This window comes from Vespa mandarinia, chromosome 3, assembly GCF_050613455.1.
Source record: "Vespa mandarinia isolate Hongniang chromosome 3, ASM5061345v1, whole genome shotgun sequence".
NCBI lineage: Eukaryota > Metazoa > Arthropoda > Insecta > Hymenoptera > Vespidae > Vespa > Vespa mandarinia.
The window spans coordinates 12,699,711-12,722,889 of NC_140812.1; the positions used below are offsets into that span (position 1 = coordinate 12,699,711).

The following is a 23,179-nucleotide window of genomic DNA, read 5'->3' on the forward strand; positions in this document are numbered from 1 at the left end:
GAGAGAGAGGTATGTGTATTTTCGAACTGATATCGCCTCACTCACCTCTCCTCGTATTTTCGATTTGGAGAAAGGGAATGAGAGCCAAGCCTTTTATGCTTCCACGGCTTTTTCATATTTTTATTAACAACAATCGACATGTATCGATTTTACAGAAACTCGAGAAACAAATAATATTTATCATCGGCTTAAGCACTTGGGCACGAGCCAAGTTTGAACAAAAAGTTTGAGAAAAATCTCTAATTGTATGGGCGATTTCTATAATGTATAACTAGGTACGTACCAGCGGTGAGAGAGGAGACGAAGAGGAGGCGAGTATATTGTACCGTATTCGCGTATGGACACAGAATTTCTTTACCGAATATGTTAATTACCATGTACAATGCAAAGCAATAAATTTCTTATTTATATCGTGTATTAAAAGGACGTTTCTAAGATTTGCGTGGATATGGATAATGTAATCTTTAAACTATATTCCTTCGCGAGCAATCGTAACTTAAGATTTTTCTAAACGATATAAGGACACTTTTGTCATGCAACTTTCTCGTAGTTTGCAAATCGAAAACGACGATAATAATACACAATAGCTACTCCTCTTAGTTTCTATTTGCTCTCACGTTTTATCTTTAGCTGTCGGTTATCGGTCAATTATCGAAATTAGTCAAAGTTTTCTATTTTTATCTTTATCCGTTCAATCAATATCAAGAGATTTGCCCTTTCCCGGGTAATTTTTTTTTTTATTATTTACCCAATGCTAATCGAATTGGCAAGATGCCCTAATTACGTGTTTCGAAAAAGCTCTACAACAACGACAACATTTAATATGTGATTTTTATTATTTTTCTTTTTTATCAAGCACGTCAATCAAGTCCTTATCTTATATGTCTATAAAATGTTATATCGTAAACCATATAGCTTACACTTGAGAGTATTAATATTTCTTATTTCTATGTGGGTACACATATAAGTTATAGGATATACACGCTTAAAAAGGACTTTTCATTATTCTTTAGGATAACAATTTTCCGAACGACGATTTCGTGCGGCGCATTACGTCCGTAGACTCGTTAAAAGAAAGAAAAGAAAGAAAAACAAGAAATCTGATATTATATATAGGTATGTATACATGCGTGCGATAACACCCGTTCATCGTCGTTCGACGTTGTTCAAGTTAGAACTTTACGAATTCTCTATTCGTCCAAATCTGCGAATCGATCATAATCACTCATCGCGTTTTCTCACACTTTTCGCGATCGAGTTAGAAACTTTTAGTTAATACAACTTAGATAGCTTCATAGATCGCTCAACTTGCGCGAAGCGATCGTTGAACATTATTTTTTCCAAGCGATTCATTTTAATCTTATCGAGTTTGGCTCGAATAATATTTCACCATACTCGATGATGACAATAAAGGATATAGAGAAAATAGTTGCAAGATTACATTAGACGATTGACGTTTAGATAGTGATCGTGTAATCATTGGCTTCGTCAATGAGTTGCTCGTTATCCGTCTTCGTCTTCGTCGTCGTCGTCGTCGTCGTTGTGGTCGTCGTTGTGGTCGTCGTGGTCGTCCTCGTCATCCTCGTCGTCGTCGTCGTCGTCGTCGTCGTAGTCGTCGTAGTCGTCATCGTCGTCGTTGTCGTTGTCAAGTTCAAAGGCATCGCTGGATGTTCAATAACTCGAGGGGATGTTCTAACGCGAGCCTTGTTTCTAGATGTTGAAGACTCGCAAGAACTGCCATACTCAGAGCGCCGTTCTGCAAACATGTTAGATATACATGTGCGAATGAATCGACGTTCTCTCTCTCTCTCTGATAGACCAAATTAAATATTCATATTAAGTATTCATCATTTATACAATGGAATTTCCTTTATTTATACAATGTAATAATACGATATAACTCCGAACAATGCGCGCCCACCATTCTACGAATTACGGTTGCAACTAATCTATTTTCGTAACTCCGACAACGCAAACATATTCTATTTAAAAATCGTTTTCCTCTACGAGCGTGGGTGGCGTCAGAGTGCGTGAATTTTGTGCGTACCGTAGTAAAAAGATAAAAAGAGAAAGATAAAAGAAAAGTCGCATCTTTCAACGAGAATGTCGTCAAACGAAATGAGGTTGACAATGTAAGAAATGAGACAATTTCTACGTTGGAGAAATGTATGAGAAAATACTTTCCGAGGCATCGAACGCCGGAAGATACATACATATTTATCGTTTGGATGCCATTTCCGGAAATAGCGAATCAACGTAATAATAGCTTTTTCTATTAATTTTTGATGACCGATCGATTAACTTTTTTTCTTCTTTTCATCGTAACGCGTTAGCGAGAAAAAGGTAAACTTACCTGAGGTTATTCGATATGGCTGACAACCGCTGTAAGTCGACTGTCTTCTCGCTTGAAGGTCCGTTCCTCTTAGGAATAGATAGACGGAGATGGTCTTGTCCAGAGCTAGTCTCACCTGTCGTCGTGATGGCAATAATTGATATTTATAAGGTACGCTTGTACATATACACCATTGAAAATTCATCGATAAATCCCAGCGTTTCTTCGATATACTTTATCATTAGCTGGATTTATCGACTTATTCTCATCGAACGATCTATACGAAAGTTGACCGCAATTTTGCACACGGGACAAAGATTATACACGCGCGTCTATGATTCTCCTCGTTAACGATTCTCCCTCACACGTGTGCATTTTAATACCTGCGAAAGGAAAAGAGAGAGAGAGAGAGAGAGAGAGAGAGAGAGAGAGAGAGAGAGAGAGAGAGAGAGAACTTTGTTTGCTCCATACTCTTCGTCATTAAACACCCAGATGTATTTCTATTTAAGGTATCATCGATCGCTTAAATTCCAGGCACGTGTTCATATTTTAGTATCATCGGTTTAACTCGCTAATTATTGCTCGAAACTTTATCAATCTTTCGAAATTGATTTTAATGCTAATGAGTCGAAGAAACTTTCCAAGGCAAACACCGAGAGAAATAAATTCTATAGCTCTCTAACAAGTTCTTTCTTTATTTCAATATTTCGATCGCAAATATTCAATTGTCTTGAGGGAATGCGATGGAAGGTTTCCTTCCGTCTATTTCCAAGAGAATTTCTTACCTCGCCATTGAGGAAGCAATAAAGGGTCGCAATAAAGAGGCCCTGGAAAGATGTAAGAAAATGCGTCGAATACGACCACAAGGCAAATTTCTTAACGTTGTCCAGTGGAGCTTTGATCATGAATAAGATGTTGGTGATACCCAACAAGGGTAATAAAACTACGGCCGCTCTCACAGCTTTTCTGAAAATCATAAAGGTCAAAGATTAAAACTCGAATGATCGAAAAGATTGTCATTTTTACGAACGTTCTTTCTCTCCTTTGTTTTCTAGTCGACGAACGTCTAAAATGAAGTATCCAGAATAGAATGTTTTCCTTTCAAAATTACAATCGCTGAACAGCGATCGATAGTTTTCTTATTAATTACGTAATAAGACATGCGGCAAGTAGCTTCGTCGTTTCGTCACATAATTCAATGACGACGTATTACGATGAATTAAGAAAGAAAATGCGTGTTCGTCGACCGAATAAAAAGTTGAGAGATTTATTCGACGATTACAATCTATTTTATTCAGTCGGAGCTTACAAAACTTTTTCAATCTCGCTGGTGTGACTTTGCCGTAGCTTCATAACCAACACGCGTATGATGTTGAGCAGAAACAAAAAATTCAGCTGAAACGTTTAGAGAGAAAGAAAGAGGACGAATTAAAATTCGGAATACGTGTATCATTTTGTTTTTTTCTTTTTCTTTAGAAATATTCATTTTAATGATTTTCTTTTTGAATCTGTTAAAAATGTGTTTACGTATCAATATGTCTATGTATCTTCGATGACATTTTTGTTTGGAACAAAAAAAAAAAAAAAAGAAAAAAAAGAAGGAGAAAAGAGAAAAACCGATCAAGGTTAATACTTACCAGTATTAAGACATATCTCGGACCTTCGATAATCCAAAAGTAGGAAGACAAATTGTATCCCGACCAACATCTCAAAAATCTATCGAAAGAGATAGATCGCTTTAGAAAGGAGTCCCTTACGGGGGGACTCCTTTCAAATCATCAAAGATATTTTGATAATGCGAAAAACTTTTAGCGATACGAGAGATTTATAAAACCTACTTCGATTTGGGATGATAGTAAAGCGCTGTGACGATGGCCCAGATCAACGTTATCACGACGGGACATCCCCAGCCCACGAATCGGTACATACGGTAATAAGACGTCTCTTGAAAGACGGTCACTGCGATAGCAACGAGAAGAAGTATTAGTCTTGAAATGTTTAGGGCAACTCATTCGCAAAGTCTCAAAAAATAATTTCTTTCGAATGAGCTTTCGATCAATTTGAAAAACGAAAAGAAGCTGTGGCCGTATAGGGAAGCACTTGTGTTCTTCGTCAAGAAACGTACGGTCAAAGCGAGTAAAGCGGATATGTTCGTTAACGGATGCAAATGGCCCGTTTAACATGCATGGAAATTCGTCTACTCTCCTTCTTCTTCGCTCCCTCCCCCATTTTTTAATTCCTCTTCCTTTTCGAGCCGTCACATCCTCTTTGTACGCATTTATTACGCACGCCTTCTTCCTATTTCTTACACGATTATTTTACACGACAGAGAGAGAGAGAGAGAGAGAGAGAGAGAGAGAGAGAGAGACGAGCATTAATGCGTAAGAGGTAAACGCACGATCGCGAACAGAGGTGAAAAGTAAATGGTAGGGTCGTTCAAACGAACGAAGAGGATTCCTCGACTTTCTGAGAAGAACTTGTTCGTATGCGCCTCTATGTAAATATTTATATTGTCCGTTCCTTTATAGTTTTTATATGCACATATTTAAATTCCATGTAATATATTCTATGTAACTGTACAGTACGTGGGTATACGGTATCTCGTCGTTGGCTGTTCGTTGCTCCGCTGGCTCTAGTCGTTCGAATCTAATAGTCATCAGACACGCGGAGACACCAAATTCTACTCACCGGTAACCATATTGTGAAGGAAGAGACCCTCGATGAACATCCACGTAAACATGGCGGTCTTAGCGTACTCCAACAAAACGTAATTGGCCTCGCAGAGAAACGGCTACGAAAAACACAAAGGTACGGTACATACAATATATAATATATAATAGTTATCGAGTTGAATTCAACGTTAATGTTGACTCACCGTATTTCCTATCCCACGTTGCGTGCCGTGTGCTTTCTTTCTCAAAAGTTCGATATCTATGTACAAGATCAATCTTATTAGAACTTGAATGACCATAGCAACGAAAAGGTTCTTATGTATCCTTGTCCTGGTATTCCTCAGTGACCTATCAAAAGTTTAGGGATTATTATTCGTACCTAAATCGTTTAATATTCAATTTCCGTTCTTATTTATCCGATGAATTTCGTTTACGACGAACGGATTTAAGAAACTTACCTGAATCGACAAAAAATTACCAAAGAGACGAGCAAAGCCACCAACGATATGCTCAATCCGACGAATTCGAGAGTGCGCGTTTTTTCGGCTATGTCCATTTTCATCTGAAAGAAAGGAGCGCTTTTGTAATGGCAACATCTACGAGACTTCTTTCGCTCCTCGGTACTCTTTCCGGTAAGAGGAGAAAAAGGAAAAAGAAAACTATGGAATGTTATTTCATTGGGAGAAATCAAGTTTAAACTTCTTCGCTCTCGTTAGATGAACATTCAACATTTATCAAAATATTGTTTCAATGCGAGCAAATCAATCCCGCTGGTTATTTCGCCGTATAAATATTGAATGTCGTTATATAAGAGCGAAACTTTCGTTTTTGTTTGAGCATAATCGTGAGCATAACTAAAATCGATTTTTCGACGAGAAGTCAATAATATGATATTATATTCCAACGACGATCGACCGGTATCTACATCACTCTGGTGATTTATGTTGCACGTTAGAACACTTTGTCCTTTAAGAGATAATTAACTCGAGATCGAATTTCTTTACGATCGATAACGGCTTATCGTTGCTTCATCCAACGAATGGTGGAGATACGAAAGAAAGAGAAGATCAAAGCGAGGATCAAAAAGGAGGGATGATGATTCGCGAAAGAAAGGATAAGAATGAAGTCTCTTTCTCTCTTATACGTTTTTCCAAGCTTCGAATTTTTAGACAGCTGTCGACACATCCTACGCTAACCAGCCCTTTATATATATATATATATATATATATATATATATATATATGTTACGAAGTACATATATCGAGTTGATTTTAACGAATCTGCCAATGGAAAAATGTCGATATTTCTCAAACGTTTTGCAATTTCGAAGATCGAATTAGAAATCAAAATATAATCATTTATTCATTAGATGGGTCTATAGAATGGGTCTATAATATTAGTTCTAGAAATTCTGCTATATAAGAGAGGAAAGTATATAAATGGAAAGTATGTAAATGGAAGGCATCGATTAACATTTACTCGGCTTTCGATCAACCCTTTCGAAGAATCGATTATATTTACGATCCAGTCGGCAGCCTATGATTTTTCGATCATAAAATGTAACTGGTCTCGGTCGTCTCAATATCTTATTTAACAAGCTTATTTTCTTTCAGCCGTCAAAGAAAATTGAACGAGCCAAAAGCGATTAAATTCGTTAGGGGTGCGTCTTACGTTTAAGTCTTTTCGTAGCGCTTGTTAAACTTTTCAATTTATTACCTCTCCTTCCTGCGTATTTGTGTAAACCTTCTCATGAAAATGAAGTATTTCCGGCGTCATGCAGGTCGTATAATTTGCCCATCCGTGAGTCGACTCTTCACCGGTTGAACTTCTGTTTTGTCCTTCCCAACGTCCGTTGTAACCACACTTTTTTTCCACGAATTCTAAAATAAGAAATTTGTCCTTCGAGAGACATCCATCCAGGAGTATTGGTCGTCCTCAGGTAAATACATAAATCGGCGATACGTGAAGTTGCACAAGGACGTAAGAATTGAATGACGATTGAGAAAACGATCCTGATTTGATCCGATTAAACGGCCCTGATCGCGATTCTAACACGATCGTTGTAAAAAATTCGATCCGAAAATAACGAGTCAGATCGAACGTCGAGACTTGCTAATAAATCTTCCATTTTCTTGCGAGTTTGACGCTATCTAGAGAAGTATAATCGCGGATCCGTAAAGAAACGAGGTCTGTCTTTATAAATGCTATCATATAAACGTGCGAAGAAAGAAAGAAAGAAATACCTTAAGCGAGAATAAATATATGCTTTTAGCAGGATAGTGTAACGTTTCAATCTTCCATATTCTCTTGGAAGAAGAATATTTCCTAGATTCCTAACAACTTTTTCTAAGACAATTTCGACTTTGAATTCCTCCATCGTTGTATTTAAAAACGCGAGATAGTTGCAAATCGCTTTCCGTAAAAGAGTCGGAAGGTACCAAATGAAAGAAAAATCATTTGCGTCTAGGTTGCGTTACTTTATCGAGATATTTCGATCAAACTGGGTTGAGTGAGCATCAACTTCGAAACTGGTTATTTGTCATCCTGTCGAAACTGCATTTCGAAATCTCCACGACCCAAGTTCATCCATGCTGATGCACGTGTGTTTCATTCTGTCCCAACAAATCGATCTGATTTTACTCTAGCGAAATCGCTGAGAAAACGTCAAGTTACATAACATTTAAATGTAACATAAAATATCTTTCTTTCCTTTTTTTTTTTTTTTTTTTTCTTTTTTTTCTCAGTACCATATTCTCGATGTAAATGCACGCATGAAATATTTTCCCTAGGATATCATCTTTATAAAATCCTTCCGATCCATGTTTCTTTCCATTCATTTTCCTTTCGACTCGACGGTTCGATGTATTTCACAAAGCGTTCCCATTGACACGGAAAAAAAGGAACAGCCTTTGTTCCTGGCCAAAATAAAAATCAACGCGTCGCCATTGAAGAAGCAATAATTTTTATTATTTACGCAACAATTCCATTGATATGAAACGACGAAGGGAAACAATTTCGTTCCTTTCTGAGTCCTATATCCCTTTCCATCGAGTCATTCTGTTATCCTTCGTTCAAAATATATACCGTGAGCTTTATCCTTTAATATCTCTCTCTCTCTCTCTCTCTCAGGAAATTCGACTATGGCGTAGTTCTCGGCTAACGCAAGGAATCCCCAAGGGGCCAAAGTTGCTGGCAAACACGAACTATCTTGGTTCGAGTCGAACGAGAGAGAAAAACAAGCGTTAGGATAAAATTCGTGTTATTCCTGTATCGCGTATGTCAGAGCGTTACGTATCGTTAAATTGGAAATCCCTTACGGATGAGCTACTACGAATAGATTTTATCCATTTTTTCGGCTTAATGTTTCATTTATATGCAAGTCAAGGGTTACTTACTGGTTGTGTCGAAACCATCCTCGAAAGGGCATCTTTGCTTGACCGTACTGAAAGCTTTCGTCGGCGGCCAACAAAGCAACGAGTCCCAGACAGAATTGCACCATAGCTCTACGAAAATAGAAGCAAAGGAAAGAGTCGTTCTTCTTCTTTTTAGAGAGAGAGAGAGAGAGAGAGAGAGAGAGAGAGAGAGTTTAATCGTCTAATTTCCTTGCGAAGGAAAATTTTGCCAAGTCTATGTATCGAAAAGAGAGGAGAAAAAATGAGAAAGAGAACATTACCTCCATGCGGTGGCGTAAAATTTTTGTACCGAATGTCGCAGAGCTCCAAGGTGCTGCCTCTTGTATCGAGGCCATCCATTATTTGTCTATTTGTCCATTTCAACTACATCTAATAAGCAATTACATCTTCGACGTTGCAGTTATGACTGCTTTCTCTTCTTCGTTATTATATCTTCTCGTTCCACCTTGTCGAAAAGAAATGTTTCTTTATCTTTCTTTACGTAAATTTATGTCTTTTCTCGATTGAAAGAGTCAAAAATCGGATTCGTCGAATCACTAAAAGAGTATTAATTTTTAAATTTGAAGACTCGAAAAAAATAAAATTGAAGGCTTAAATCGCTTTTCTTTGGTCGAAATTAATTTTTCTCGATAAACCGATTTACGTCTCATGGTCTTATTCCTTAGTTACTCCGCTGAGTTGGTTAGCATATCAAGTTCTAAGTGAAAACTATTTTATACAAAGTTTCTTGCTAGAGGGATCATGTGCTTTCTCTTCCTCCTCTTTCACCGTTCTTAACAATTCAAACAACGAGTATGTCTTCTCTCCTTGAAACGTCTTTCGTTTTGTAAGAAAGAGAACAATTCGAATATCTGAATATTCAAATAGAATTTCTTTGTTTTTGAATAATTTCGTGATCTGAAACAGAAGAAAAATCAAGAGCGAATTAATGCAATTCATATCGATATTAATATATAGATAGAACATATGTCGCGCGAGTTTGATAAGTACGAATTTTCACCTCTAGCATTTATACGATGCATCTATATTTTTCATCATGCTTCGTGAAAACTTGAAAAAATATAAACACCGATTTTTCATCGTTTCATTTTAAATTTATATTTTAACTTAAAATCGATTCGTACTTATTTATGCTTGCTCAAATCTATTACCGAATTTTAATATTGTTTTTAATTTGCGTTATCAAAGTAGCACTTCTAAATGGGCTTTTACGTTGTTTTTTTAACGTTAAAAGTAATGCGCGCCAAATAACGGCCATCGATTTCCACATGCACTGGATGCATTCGAAATTCCCCTTTCTTTTTTTCTTTTTTTACACTTTATTTACACTTTAGTGATTTACTTTAATTGTTTCGATCGATTCATTTTCATCCCTCTACGTTCATATATAACATAATTTTCATATTTTCTAATAGTAAATCGAGTGAAAAAAAGAAACGTCCCACTACGGAGTCCCAAATTGGCTGTATGTTTGTTCTGTGGATGTCACTAATTACTAGTAATTAATACCTACATCTTTTTCCGATACATCGGTCGATTGTCAAACGAATGATTTTCAAAGATGCATCGACCGAAATAATCGGAGCATCGTCGCGTTTATAAGATATTGTCGGCCTTCCGGGAATTATGTCGTAATATTTGGTTTTTCGAATTTATCGTTTTTATACTAGCGCTAGATATTGTTTCACGTTTTAACAATAATCCTGATCGATCGACTTTCGTATCATATTCGCATTTCTTATGCTCTATAACGTAAATATATACATATATATGCACGAATCAGTACGACCTTAGGACTTTCCGTATATTTCATCGTATACGTTACGAAGCAGCAGAGCTCATCAACTTGGGATATCGTGTTTTTAATTCGCAGCTGCTACAGAATCTCGATATATATAGGTATATTTCTTCAATAAAATTTCACACCGGGCTTAATATAGAAAGATAAGCGTATGTATATATATATATATATATATATATATATATATATATATCTCGGAATGAAAATTTGACTGTGTTTTTCTGCTTATAGAGCGACGAAATTCGTCTTCGAGCAAGAAGACGTCAAGAAAGAGCCGAGTGGTTTCGTTCGGCCGAGTGGTCTCAAGTACTCTCACATTGTTACAAGATACCGCGTTGACGTAAAATCCCGTATATTTTTTTATCATTCCAAATATTTTTTTCGTATATTTTATTTCAAGTATCTATTACATTAAATACGTATATCAATTTTATTTATAGCTCCATACTTTCAAAATATTTACTTTTTCGTTTATAAGTTATTTATGAGATTTCATCATGTTTAATCCATTTTTTTTCGATCAATCAGTTTTAACGAATAATTGTGTGTGACTCCGTGCAAGACGGTATTACGATTAGACCAGCGTATTTGTTCGTTCTTTAACTCGTTCTAATTTTTTTTTCTTCGCAGATAACTAGACTGCAGATGAAATAAAATAAAAGTCAATAAAATCTCGCCTGTTAGATTCGATGCTGAGTCTGATTGCGTTGTGCATGATTTTACATAGATTTAAGAAAGTACATTTTGAAAATACATTTTGCAAAAGTTTTTTTTACAGTTTTTATATTTACAGAACGAAGGTAATAATGATTTTGTTTTTTGATCTTTTCGCTATTCTGCCATGTAAACGAAAATCGTTTCTTGGCCAACTTCTATGTCGATCATTTAAATTTAGTACGGATCAAGCCACCACTATTTCGAGGACGTATGTTCAAAAACCATCAAAGAACTTTTTCGAAGCAGTCAGCTTATAAATCAAAATCCCTCTGATATATTCATAATGCCGATAACGTGTAATCGGTATAACTTACTCCTTGTAATATTTGACCATGAATATAATCCTCTCGTGGATTTGTTTGTTTGTCTTTTTTTTTCTTTTTATAATTTGATCTAACATAGGATTATTTAAAATCGTCTCAACGCGATCTCTCAATTAATACGATAATTACGTATGTACGTATGTATACGTATAAGTAGATTATCTCGGTAGAACTGACGTTAATCGTGTGATTTAGTGAAAAGAGCATGGAAAATATATTATCCTTCATGAATTTAAATAGAGTCCATTACGATGTGTCCTTGGTAATGGAAATGATGTCTAAAGGATATCACAAAACTGCACTAATAATGCAGTAAAAATTATAGCAACTGTACAATTTGCGTTGCGAATAATAGATAAGCTTTGTGCGAAAAGAAAAGCCGTATTCTATTCAAAGCCTATATATCTATCTATTTATCCATCCTATCGATTAGACGCGAAAACCAACGTTGAATGCTTGCGAGCCCTTTGGAAATTATGTAATTGGTATAGAAATGTTGTCGGCGATTACGTATCAGCCAATTACTGTTCCCGATCGTACCTGTCTCGATCATCATTACCATCGTTAAATTCGATAAGATAATGTTAAGGATAATGTCAAAATTATGTCCAAAATCGGAATATTTTTTTCATTTTCTTTTTTTTTACGGAAGAACAAGTAAAATGATATAATCTATACACCATTTTATCGCAATTATAATTAGAAACTCGAATCGAGTAGAAAGAGTCGTCGATGTGGGAGTGAATAGTGATGATATTCGACTGATATATGACAAGATTAGCAACAAAATTGCGCAAGTGAATAGATATTGCACTTAAAACTTTGGGGAAAGAGCAATTAAACCGACGAGTATCGTTTTTTCCATCTAATATACGTATCTTTTTCAAAAATTACTTTTGATTAAAATGAAAGTATATAAATTGCGCAATTGCATCTAGAAACCATGTCCGACAGAGTGCAATTTACAAGAGAGTACACTTGGCAAGTATTTTTTTTTTCTTCGTGGACAAAAATTTGAACAAAGAGAAAACTAATAAAAAATAATCCCCCAGTTCATCTTATATTAAATTTAAGCGGATAACATGCTCTGTGTCCTCCTCGTTTTTCTCTATTTTTTCTTCTTTTTTTTTTTTTTTTTTTTTTTTTTTACATACCCCAGAACATTTATCTACGAAGACATTCCGCGCAAAATCTTTCCTTCTCATCTTGTTATCATATTATATATTTGTATGCGTATTTATATTTATATTTTCTAGATCGCCTTTAAAGTCGCAGAAATACTTGATACGTTCAATTTCGTTTTTCGATCAAAATCAATATCAATCGTGACCTTACATATTTCTTATATTGGTGATAACGTGCCTTCCAATCGTTCCGAGCATTTCTATTGGCTCTTTTATTTCCTTGGATCTATGATGCATTTGAAAAGGAGAGATATGGATATTCCACGACGGTATCAAAGGTATCTATGCGATACGCATCGTCTCGTATACCCGTCGCGTATCAGCCGTAAGATCAAAAGTGGCACGATAGTGATATTCCGTATGCGAGGAGGATTCTGTAGCAAATTTAATATGACATAGATGTTGCCATTCTAACAATCCTATCTTATTGCGATACTCGTACTCATTTATCGCGTATTAAAAGAAATAATCATCCGTGGGCTTTCGAGTTGCGCTTTGATCAAACATTGAAATATATTATAGTAGATTTGAAAAATTTTTTTAAACGATAAAATTAAATATTGAATATTGATATTAATACCGTCAAATATAGAAATTTGTAATTTTTCGTGAACTCGGCATCTTGTTTGATGATTGGATAGGTCGGCTCCACTCGAGGTATAGATTCGTTTATACACATTACGTAGAAATAATGCGAAGTGAAAGGTGCAACAGAAGATTAAAGAAATTTTTTAGGCTTAACGTTTACTCAGCGTAAAAGATATAAAAATGAAAGAATGGTAGAAAGAAGAATCGCATTTCTATTTAAGGTACGCTCGTAGCCAGCTTTTTGCGGGAAAATGGGACGATCGATTGGAAGAAGAGGGATGCCACGGAGGTAACCAAGGGGGCAAGGGCATCCTTTTCAGTAGGTCAGAATTTCCAACGCAAAACGTCCTAACGTATAACAACGGGAATGTTGAACTAGCCATATTCGAGGACACTACGTTTCTCGAGGAAAAAGAGAAAAGTGTTAATACGGAAACACGGGCGAGACAGTACCTGTTCGGTTAAATGCCTATTTTGCGTACGCGTTTCTCGCCTTACGTTCGCCGTCTCTGCCTGCCTGCCTCTTCGATTACGTGACTCGCTTAAATCGGCTTATCCGGTGGAAGGATAACATTTTATCTAAAAATTTTTATGAGAATCCACGAAGAATTCAGGCGAGGGCGTGAGAGAAAGAGAAACGGAAAAATTCATTTCTACATAAAAACATATTGTACTTAGTAATAATAATTAGAGTGATAAAATAACATCTCTCGCTTCAACTTCTTTGATAAAAAAAAAAACTAATGAAAAACTAACATTATTAATTGATATTTTAAATGGACGTTTAAGCGATCTTTGAAAAAATCTTGTCGTAAAGTGACAAATAAAGCGATAGCACACGTAAATAGACCCGAGTGCACCGTTAATGCTCAAGGAGCACTTTTGAAAGCGATTTGCTCTATATCATTAAAAAAACTGACAAATCGACGAGATTAACAAAAGAGAGAGAGAGAGAGAGAGAGAGAGAGAGAGAGAGAGAGAGAGAGAGGATTTTGTTTCTTCTACTAATAATAATTGGTTTTATTATAATAATTTAATTGATTTTAATTCGTAATGCTTACGTAATGAAAGCAAAGCTTATTTGGCTGAGTATTTTTTGTATTCGTCATTCATATTTGTTACGTAATATCATTTAAATGATTATTTATAAGGTCTTTACGTATAAATCGTTGCAAATATTTTATATAAAATTAATCTATTCATTACTCGCGTATTCTATAATAATAAAAAATGAAAAGTGAAAAACAAAAGATTGGGAAATTAATTAAATCCGTACAAAGTTATCTTGCTGTTTACCCAACCGTTATTAATACCGATAGAAAAAATTAATTTATTTATTCATCGCATGAAAATGACAGCGGACCATAAAGTATAAGTGGCGGTGATATAGAGGTCCTTTAAAACCCACTAAACATGATTTTATATATGTCGTTCCACTTGGCGTTACATTGAAAACCACGACCTACTTATGTACTTAATTATGTACGTAAGTATTGTTATATCCTATTTTTCATTTTTTCTTATTGCTTGTTTTTTTTTGTTGTTGGCAATTCAACGGAAAATATTTTTTCTTTATTTTTTTTTTGGTTTTTTAAATAACTTTACGATCTTGACAATTTTTAATAACATTACTCTGTGATGCTCACGTTGAATTCGAATCTCATAATACGTGCCTCGTAATCTCACGAAAGTTAAAGATAGAAAGTTAAAGACTACAATATATTCGAGCACAAGTTCCAAGGGTAATGTAACCGGCTATTAATAAAAAATATTATTCGTTTCTCTCTGAGACAATGCATAAAGAAAGGCTATTTTAAATACTCTTAATACAGACGTATGATCCGAGAACATTCAAATGGACAGTGATTATTCAAATAAAGATAACACTCGAAAGTTTACATATATTTGTATATTTACATATATACTTACTTAATGCTCTTTTAAAAAGGGTTTCCTTTTGTATTATGCGTAATGATATTACTGTGCGTATCTAGTACAAGTAGTTTATTTTCATATTCTATCGAATGATATGAAGAATGAACGAACTTTTCGATCTCGGGAAGAGAGATTAATTTTTCCCCTATTGGTCAAGAAAATGGCAACAGAAACTTTGAAACTTTTGATTTCTATATTAATCGATTGATCTTATTGGACCAGCGTTACAATAGTGGAAAAGGACGGCGTCCAAGGGAAATTTCATATTAATCGGCCGATGTAAAAAGGGAGGAATTACTATTCGCGACTCGTACGTGCGTGCTTGCGTGCGTGCGTGCGTGCGTGCGTGCATGCGTGCGTGGGTATGTTTACTCGTTGATCGCATTAACGAACGCGTTCACGGCATTCCGAATTAGCGTAACTAAGGTGCGAATTAAATGGTCGATCGACAATGGGCTTTTTTCATTCTTTTTAAATAACAAAAGCTTTCAATTTGGTAAATAATTTCTTTTGTCTGTTCGTTCCGTTGCCTGTCGTTCATTCCTCGACAAACGTGTCGAGAAATGTAACGATGAAAGTCACGACGAACATCTCGGTAAATGTCTTGCTCTAGAACGAAACAATAAAGATTGGCGGCTCCTTGGCAAGTCGGCAAATACTAGCGGTGTCCGACGACGAAGAAGTCTACACGTTCATGCATGAAAAAGAAGGTGAACGAAGAAGCTCGTGACGTGCGTGCCATATATCAGAGAAATTCGAACTAACAATACTCTATACTTCCTTCTACGGGATTGCTTTTCAAACGCATGTACGAATGCTTCCTGTTATTACGTCCTAAGGATACGCCTTGCCGGAGTACAATTCTTCCATCAACAATTTCTTTATTCGAGCGTCTTTAGAAGAGATTTTAGAATATTCGCTAATGCGCCAATATCATATTCGCTCATTATATTGTTTGTTCGTTCGACATGATCAAACTTAATCGCATTAAAACTTAGAGTGCCTCGCAACGTCTCGTCGAATAACATTGTATCATATATGCTTGTCCTCTCGCAAAGCTTCCTCGATGAAAACGTACGAAATGACTTTTTCACTTATAAATGGATACGTCAGAGAATCTTGATTTGGGGTGAAACAAATTGACCAAAAACGTTCGATCAAGTACAATATCGAAATTAATTGCATCAAAAAGGATCATTACATTAACTCGTTCTCATCATTTGGTCAATTGATACGATACGATCGATAAATCCGTAAAGACACACATATTTGCAATCTGTTGTAAAACGAACTTCATCGAAGTTAAAAAGTGAAAACACGCTAGAGTAGAGAAAGGGGGAGGGGGAAGTGGAGAGGGAGGGCAAAGAAATTGCGACGAGTTACTGGCTCGAAACCGTAGGAAAATACGGAAAGCAAATTTAACTGATCTAAGAGAGTATTGTGGAGCATTGGATGCCAGAGAGAAAATGGATAAATTTAAACGAGCAAAAAGACGAGAGACAAAGGGAAGATGAGAGGAGATAATACTAATAGTAGAATGAGAGTGTATAAAGCCAATGCGAAAAGGAAAGAAGAAAAGCGTTTGAGTTAGATGGGGCCAAAACTACTATACATTAGCTGGTTTATAAAATGTCCAACGATCATTATTACATAAGCAAGATGAATTAAGTACGATCAACAAGTTATACGAAATGCCTTCGCTCGAGTTGAATTTCAAAAAGTTACGTGCAACAAAAAAAAACATTTCTATTGACATACTCTAAAAAATAAACGTACGAGTTTTTCGTTGTTTTTAAGAAATTTCTTGATCGAAATCTTTTGACAGATATTCTTAGAGAGAGAGAGAGAGAGAGAGAGAGAGAGAGAGAGAGAGAGAGAGAGAGAGGGCTTATTTTTCGACGTATTTAGCTATTTTAATTACGTAAATATTCTCAAAGCGTCGTTCCTTTCGAAATTGCATTAATATCTTGGAAATTAGCTTAGCACCATTTCTATGACGCGTCGATATCATAATATTGATAATAGCTAAGTGTAATATTAATATCGCGCAAAATATTCATGATAATAATTGAGATATTAAAAGAATCCGCATCCACCGATATTACAAGTACAGAGGTCAAAGCTTTTCCTATGATAAAGCAATATGTCTCTCTCGTTAATACAGCTATGAATTGACAAGGCTATCGGTAATACGATGCACGCTGAAATAATAGACGTTTTAATACAGTCGATATTTTGTGACAATGAGCATCGTTGTAAAGTAACGTAAAACCCATACGACCATACGACGACTTTTATCGTTGTCTCTTAGTTTCTTATCTTCCAAAGCCCTCGTCATAAAAAGTTTATATTTACCAATTGGAATATTGCAAGAATAATCGTGATAAAAATAATAAAGGATTTAATTTAATTTAAATTGAGAACGCACCGTACCGTCAGTCCCTAACTTTCCTCTACTCTTTATAGATTCAAAGAATACGAATAAGATTGCTCGTGGAGAAAAAAAATGTTCGAGTAAGTAGTTATTTTCTCCTTCCAATGATTATTTACTTACATTGATATATTTCATCGAAAATCAACAAAAGAGCCAAACTGATTACCTTCGATAAATATAAATGTAAGATCTACTGCACGCGTACATTCTCCCAATGATCCCGTTTCTTTCGTATCAATGGCAAAAACTAAAGAATTCGGACGTTTATCTTTATTTTAAAAGAATATTTTTCCTACGATAATAGATATAGTAGGTATATAATTAAATTATATGACATGTAATTTTTTGGCAAATAAACGATATTTTTTCGCGAACGAGCACACGGACCTTTATTCTTTTTCGAAGAATAGCGATGTTTCCTCGACGCTATGTTTTTAATTAGTTAATAACCTTGGAAGTAACCTTGAACCACATTTTTTCGAACGATAGATCGGAGAAGTCGTCTTTCGAGGTCGAGTGGAAAAACATTCGAGTCGGGAAAACGATTCGACCGTAAGTTCGATGGTCAGTGAATACGGAGTCAGAGAGAGAGAGAGAGAGAGAGAGAAAGAGAGAGAAGGAGAGTATTCCTTTATCGTCGAGACTTGGTTCTGTCGGCTTCAAAAATTGAACGAAGGAGATGTGGTTGACTGGGCCAACGATTCGAAACTTAACAATCTTCGAGCGCCTCAATTTTGTTACTTCTCAAAAATTCACCTAAGACTTCATTTTTTATTCTTCCAAAAGGAAGTCGATAATTTTCGTCCCAACGCGATGACAACGATTTGAGTTTATCGAATGATATTCGCGATTTTTTACCTCTTCGGATATTATTCGCATATAATTTTTTGCATAAAAAAGAGCAAGAAATAAAGTGAACTAAAGTGAATAAAAGTAAGACGAGTCGAATGAAAAACGATATAATCGAACGATTATTAAAGAAGCGCGATAACGACGATCGCTCGATGATCGATATTCTGGATCGAATCAGAAATCATAATATCTCTTCGGCGCGGTGCCTGTAATCATGAAATGACCACTTACGATGCTTTTTCCAAGCTTACTTCGCGAATTGGGTTGGCTTTTCTTCGTAATTTCATACGTTATAGAAGGCGCATTTATTACTTTTTCATAATCGCCGAGTCGAAGGATCCTTCGTTTAGAAAATCGCTTAACGTTCGACTCGCAAGTCGAATGGTTTCAAATGTTATTTAATGTTAGTGGCTTAGGTGAGCATGACTTCGATACGATAGCGGAAATGAAATTGACAATTGCCTTCGTGTTTAATAATTTGGAAAATATTCTCGAGATGGAGCACTTGGAGAAACTCACCGAGCGAGATCCTCCGGTTGAATTTTCTTTTCCTCGATGGAAAAGGAGATTTTCGCGTCTGACGACGCGACATTCCGAGCGACGGTCACGTCGACTATGATACGACGACGATACCGGTCAACATTTTTCAACGATCATCAAAAGAAATTGGAGTTTTCATTAACGAGAATAGAAAAAGAAAATCGAACATGAATGGATGACGTAGTCAGAATATTAATGATATAAGATAGATGAATGATAAAGATAAATGAGTGATATAATAAATAGATAGAGAGAGAGAGAGAGAGAGAGAGAAAGAGTACGATAATAAAGAAGAAATAGACGATAACGCGTCAATGTACGCGCGCGAACTGTTCCTGATGTTCGTCAGGCGCGCATTCCTTCCTGAGTCGAACTCTCCCCCTCCATCTCCAGTCGTTCCGATTATCATTTCGCGATTGGTCCTCGTCCATTCATCGCACCCCCCCCCCTCCCTCCCCACCGATCATACTCTCGACGATTAAAACACGTTTCCTTGCCTCTCTAAATGCAATTTCTTTTTCGTCAACGTATATAGGTGTCGAATTTCAAAATAATTAGATGCGCGTCCATTTTTATTAAATTTATTTACTCATCGGGAAAGTTTGTTCGGTTTATCGACTATAATTCGGTAAACATTCTCTATCGGATCTATAATCGGTAAACAAGTAAACAAGTAATAAAAATAAAGTGCTTAGAGACGGGAATGGGCATCGTTCCCGTGCTCAACTTGTCGTTTCACTTTCGTGATTCATCTTACGAAATAGCCAATAGGCCAATAGCCCCCCCCCCGCCCCCCGCCCCTATGATTCGTTTATGAACGTAAAATAAAGCGAACGAAAATTTATTTGGAATTTCTATTAGCAGATATTATCGAATGAAGTTTCATCCGCAATTTCTTATTTTTATTTCTAATCGGCCATTATGCGAGACCGCGTATAAATCAATATCTCGACAACGTAAAAATTTATTAAACGATCGCTTTCGAATTAATCGCATATCGCGCGATCCTTTCCTTCGTCTACGATATCTTTTATATCTTTTTCATTTCAAAGTAATATATAGATTGTAGTAAAAGAGAGTAGTAGTGAAAGAAACGGGTTTTCATTAAAAGTTCACGTACATTGGCGTGTTTTGTTGTGATAAAATTGGTTAACGGGTACTCCTTTGTTAATTGAATCCGAACGAAGAACGTACATGCTTATCGACTTGACACGGCTTACGCAAAAGGCTACGATCGTTAATTAATTTATCGTTCTAACGACGATAAAGCTAACGCGAATCGGTGGAATGATTAATTACAACGAATGTTCTCCATACCGAACGAGGGGTAGAAAAGAGAAGATGCCCTTTTACGTAAGTCGAACGAGGGTTTGAGATTAACGCGTATTATCCCGAGTCACGTGAACGGAAACGCACAGGCACGCGTTTGAAACTCGCGCGTAGTTTGAGTCAAGTTACTACATAGAACTTACGTATCGAGGACTTACCGACACGACCATTACGTAAACCAAGCGGGAACGAAAAAAAAAAAGGAAATTATGCGAAAAGATATTTGCTAAACTAATCGAAATATTCATCTCTTTCGGCTTGATTAAGATTTTCGATAAAGAAAAGGGAAAATGATTTTGATATTTTCTAACTCGTAGGTTAAAGAGATTTGTTAACTAGTATTTTTTATTAGTTTCAAATCAAAGTTAACGCACAAAGTCTTTTTTCTCTCACGACGAGTTGGCACAAACGAGCAGACGTGCGTCTAGGGTAATGAATATTATAGAAATATTAATATATTTAGATATTTTCCTACGCATCCAAATTTTACGATATTTTCTAATTTCTTCGATGGAAAGTTCAATATCGTAATACGTTATTTTTCCGATACATTGTGCTTCAAACGTATTCCGCCTCGATGTACGTTTGACGAACGTATTATATTAACAGCGGGTCGTCACGCTCGTTTCATCATAGGCATTGATCATCGGAAGAGACGAAAAATATTTTATTGTTTTGTCTTTGCCGCAATTACCTTAACCGAAAATCAGTCTTAAAACTCTTGTCTTCCTCTTTTTTCTCATTCCTTAAATAAGCCTATTTTTAGATAAGTGGATTAAAATTGTGATACGTATTAAGGAAGCGTTAAACGTTAAAAGTCTGCGCCGACGTGTATATTTTCGCACTCATCGACGGCATGAAATGAGGAGTTACTTTTTTTATAACGATTTAAATTCTACCAATAGTTTTGCAAATCTTACAATTGTTTATACTTCGAAAGATGCTGTGTCGTGATGGAAAATTGAGTTTGTTTTTCTTTTGTATATCTCTTATTTTTGCAATCCTACCGGAATTACTTTTGAGGTTAGAATGCGATATTTTAAGCGAATATTTTCAAAATACCATGTTCGTGCACTCTCTTCAATATGGTTTTTTGAATTTCACATTATTCCTTGCCTTCCATGGATTTGAATATCAGGTATTAAGCTATTTTTGCTTCATACGATTTTATGAATATTTAAAATATCTATCCGTTAGAGATCCGTTACATTTCATTTCGTTTCTCTTCTTTCAGGTCGCAGTGAGATCCACGTTTTTGGGATACGTAGTTGGTATTGCAATTACGATATTTTCTACTGCTTCACCCTCCTGGCGAATGTTTGGCGTTTATATGGCAGTAATAGCTATATTCCATTATACCGAATTTTTAGCTATAGCGTGGACAAATCCGTCTACCTTGTCTATAGATAGTTTTGTTCTTAATCACAGTATCTCGTATGGCATAGCCGCGTGTTCTAGTTGGATTGAATTTATTGTAGAAAGATACTACTTCCCAGATATGAAAAAGGCCTCCTCCATTTCCTATGTCGGCTTAATATTATCCATATTGGGAGAATTATTAAGAAAAAGCGCTATATTTACGGCTAAACATAATTTTAATCATATTGTGCAAAGTGCAAAGAAGAGAAATCACGAATTAATAACGCATGGCATTTATGGAATATTTAGACATCCGAGTTATGTCGGATGGTTTTATTGGGCCATTGGAACTCAGGTATTACACCTTATAAAATTTAAATATTCCATTCTATATACATAAAAACATTTTAATAATTTACTTTCAATCTTCTTACAGTTGATACTCCAAAATCCATTTTGCATTTTGGGATACGCGGTTGCTTCTTGGAGATTCTTCCACGATCGTATTCTTATAGAAGAAATAACGTTGTTGAATTTTTTTGGCGAAGCATACGTTGAATACCAAGGAAAAGTACCTACTGGACTACCATTTATATCTGGCTATAAAACCGACTTATAGCAAGCTATAGATGTTTAATCAAACTGCATTTTCGGACATCAATGACACGTCGATTTTATAATACTTTTGTCTCAATAGTCATTTGTGTATATAGTATGCTGATATAACTTTATTTTTTCTTTCTCTTATTTTTCTTATGTAAATATAATACTCTTTATATTATTTTTCTTATATATATAATTTATTTATTCAATTAGTAATAAAATGTCAAACGAACGACTTTGCGAAAATTTCTATGAGATTTGTTGCAAGTTAAAATTCCAACGTTTAATAACGTTAATTAACACGAGGATGCAATAAACTGATCTTTCTTAACAAAATTATATTTATTGTCTCTCACACACACACACACACACACCCATCCACCTGTATATATATATATATATATATATATATATTTGTAATATTATTTTTTAACAACGCAAGCTACATTTTAATCATGTTATGTACTTTCAATTTATAACTTTACATGCGTAATACATCATGCAAGTCATATTAGCATTTGCATTGACATTAATAAGCATTTCCTCAGTGTTAAATTATGCCGTAAACTGTGTTAAATTGTAATTGCGTGTTAAATTTTTTATACATAGATTATTCAATCGGAGGATTAAAATATCTTGTGTTGATGATGTAGAAAGATAACATACAATGATATCTCATATTAGTCCATTCTGAGATTTATGTTCTAAGCTATTGCAAAAGAATTTTATTTATTATACATAAAATAATGGAGATATACAGATTTATGAGGGAATAATAAAATAGATCATTGTTAATTAACGTTAGACAGAGAGAGATCATAGACTTTTTGGCCTATCTCTGTTTCAGCAAGATATTTGATTAAAATTAGAATTCTTGTTTAGAACTATAGAATATATCTGTGAATTGTAAGAATATATTATTAATTACAAGAGTAAATAATCCACTTTTATTTTTATGCACACGTTGCAATATATTCTATATCAATACAATATTTGCAACATGTTTTACTAGCACCAATCGTAACTATTATATTAAATGTTCTAGAAGTAACTTGCATTATATAAACTGCGACCTTTCCAATTTCTTGATAAAAAAT

The 23,179-nt window shown here is 35.4% G+C and overlaps 2 protein-coding genes across 7 annotated transcripts; one reads left to right on the plus strand and one right to left on the minus strand.

Annotated features, from left to right (window-relative positions):
• Positions 1-30: 30 nt before the first annotated feature.
• On the minus strand, positions 31-19,099 carry Pdfr (Pigment-dispersing factor receptor). Of its 6 annotated transcripts, XM_085655885.1 has the most exons (14): positions 18,771-19,099; positions 9,061-9,314; positions 8,678-8,953; positions 8,400-8,507; positions 6,721-6,884; positions 5,463-5,566; positions 5,208-5,352; positions 5,021-5,123; positions 4,171-4,291; positions 3,970-4,099; positions 3,642-3,727; positions 3,118-3,298; positions 2,354-2,468; positions 34-1,756 (listed from the first exon to the last, which is right to left on the minus strand). In XM_085655885.1, the coding sequence occupies exons 3-14, from the start codon at positions 8,754-8,756 to the stop codon at positions 1,458-1,460; spliced, it is 1,635 nt and encodes a 544-aa protein (XP_085512011.1). In that variant the 5' UTR covers positions 8,757-8,953; positions 9,061-9,314; positions 18,771-19,099; the 3' UTR covers positions 34-1,457. The 6 variants fall into 6 exon arrangements, with proteins under 6 accessions (XP_085512014.1, XP_085512011.1, XP_085512010.1 ...); XM_085655884.1 differs by lacking the exon at positions 18,771-19,099 and adding an exon at positions 18,483-18,755 and having other exon boundaries at positions 8,678-9,314; XM_085655883.1 differs by lacking the exon at positions 18,771-19,099 and adding an exon at positions 11,250-11,966 and having other exon boundaries at positions 8,678-9,314.
• Positions 19,100-20,505: 1,406 nt separating this feature from the next.
• Positions 20,506-23,179, plus strand: ste14 (isoprenylcysteine carboxylmethyltransferase ste14). Its single transcript, XM_035885738.2, has 3 exons — positions 20,506-21,258; positions 21,355-21,834; positions 21,916-23,179. Exons 1-3 carry the CDS (start codon positions 21,061-21,063, stop codon positions 22,096-22,098), a joined length of 861 nt encoding a protein of 286 aa, XP_035741631.1. The 5' UTR covers positions 20,506-21,060; the 3' UTR covers positions 22,099-23,179.

Excerpts from the sequence above, each read along its gene's own strand:
- Pdfr (XM_085655885.1), bottom strand. The coding sequence starts at position 8,756 with ATGGATGGCCTCGATACAAGAGGCAGCACCTTGGAGCTCTGCGACATT. Across the intron at positions 5,353-5,462 it reads GTAATTTTTTGTCGATTCAG|GTCACTGAGGAATACCAGGA; the intron begins GTAAGTTTCTTA and ends AACTTTTGATAG. Across the intron at positions 3,299-3,641 it reads AGCGAGATTGAAAAAGTTTT|AAAAGCTGTGAGAGCGGCCG; the intron begins GTAAGCTCCGAC and ends TATGATTTTCAG.
- ste14 (XM_035885738.2), top strand. The coding sequence starts at position 21,061 with ATGCTGTGTCGTGATGGAAAATTGAGTTTGTTTTTCTTTTGTATATCT. Across the intron at positions 21,259-21,354 it reads TCCATGGATTTGAATATCAG|GTCGCAGTGAGATCCACGTT; the intron begins GTATTAAGCTAT and ends CTCTTCTTTCAG. Across the intron at positions 21,835-21,915 it reads ATTGGGCCATTGGAACTCAG|TTGATACTCCAAAATCCATT; the intron begins GTATTACACCTT and ends ATCTTCTTACAG.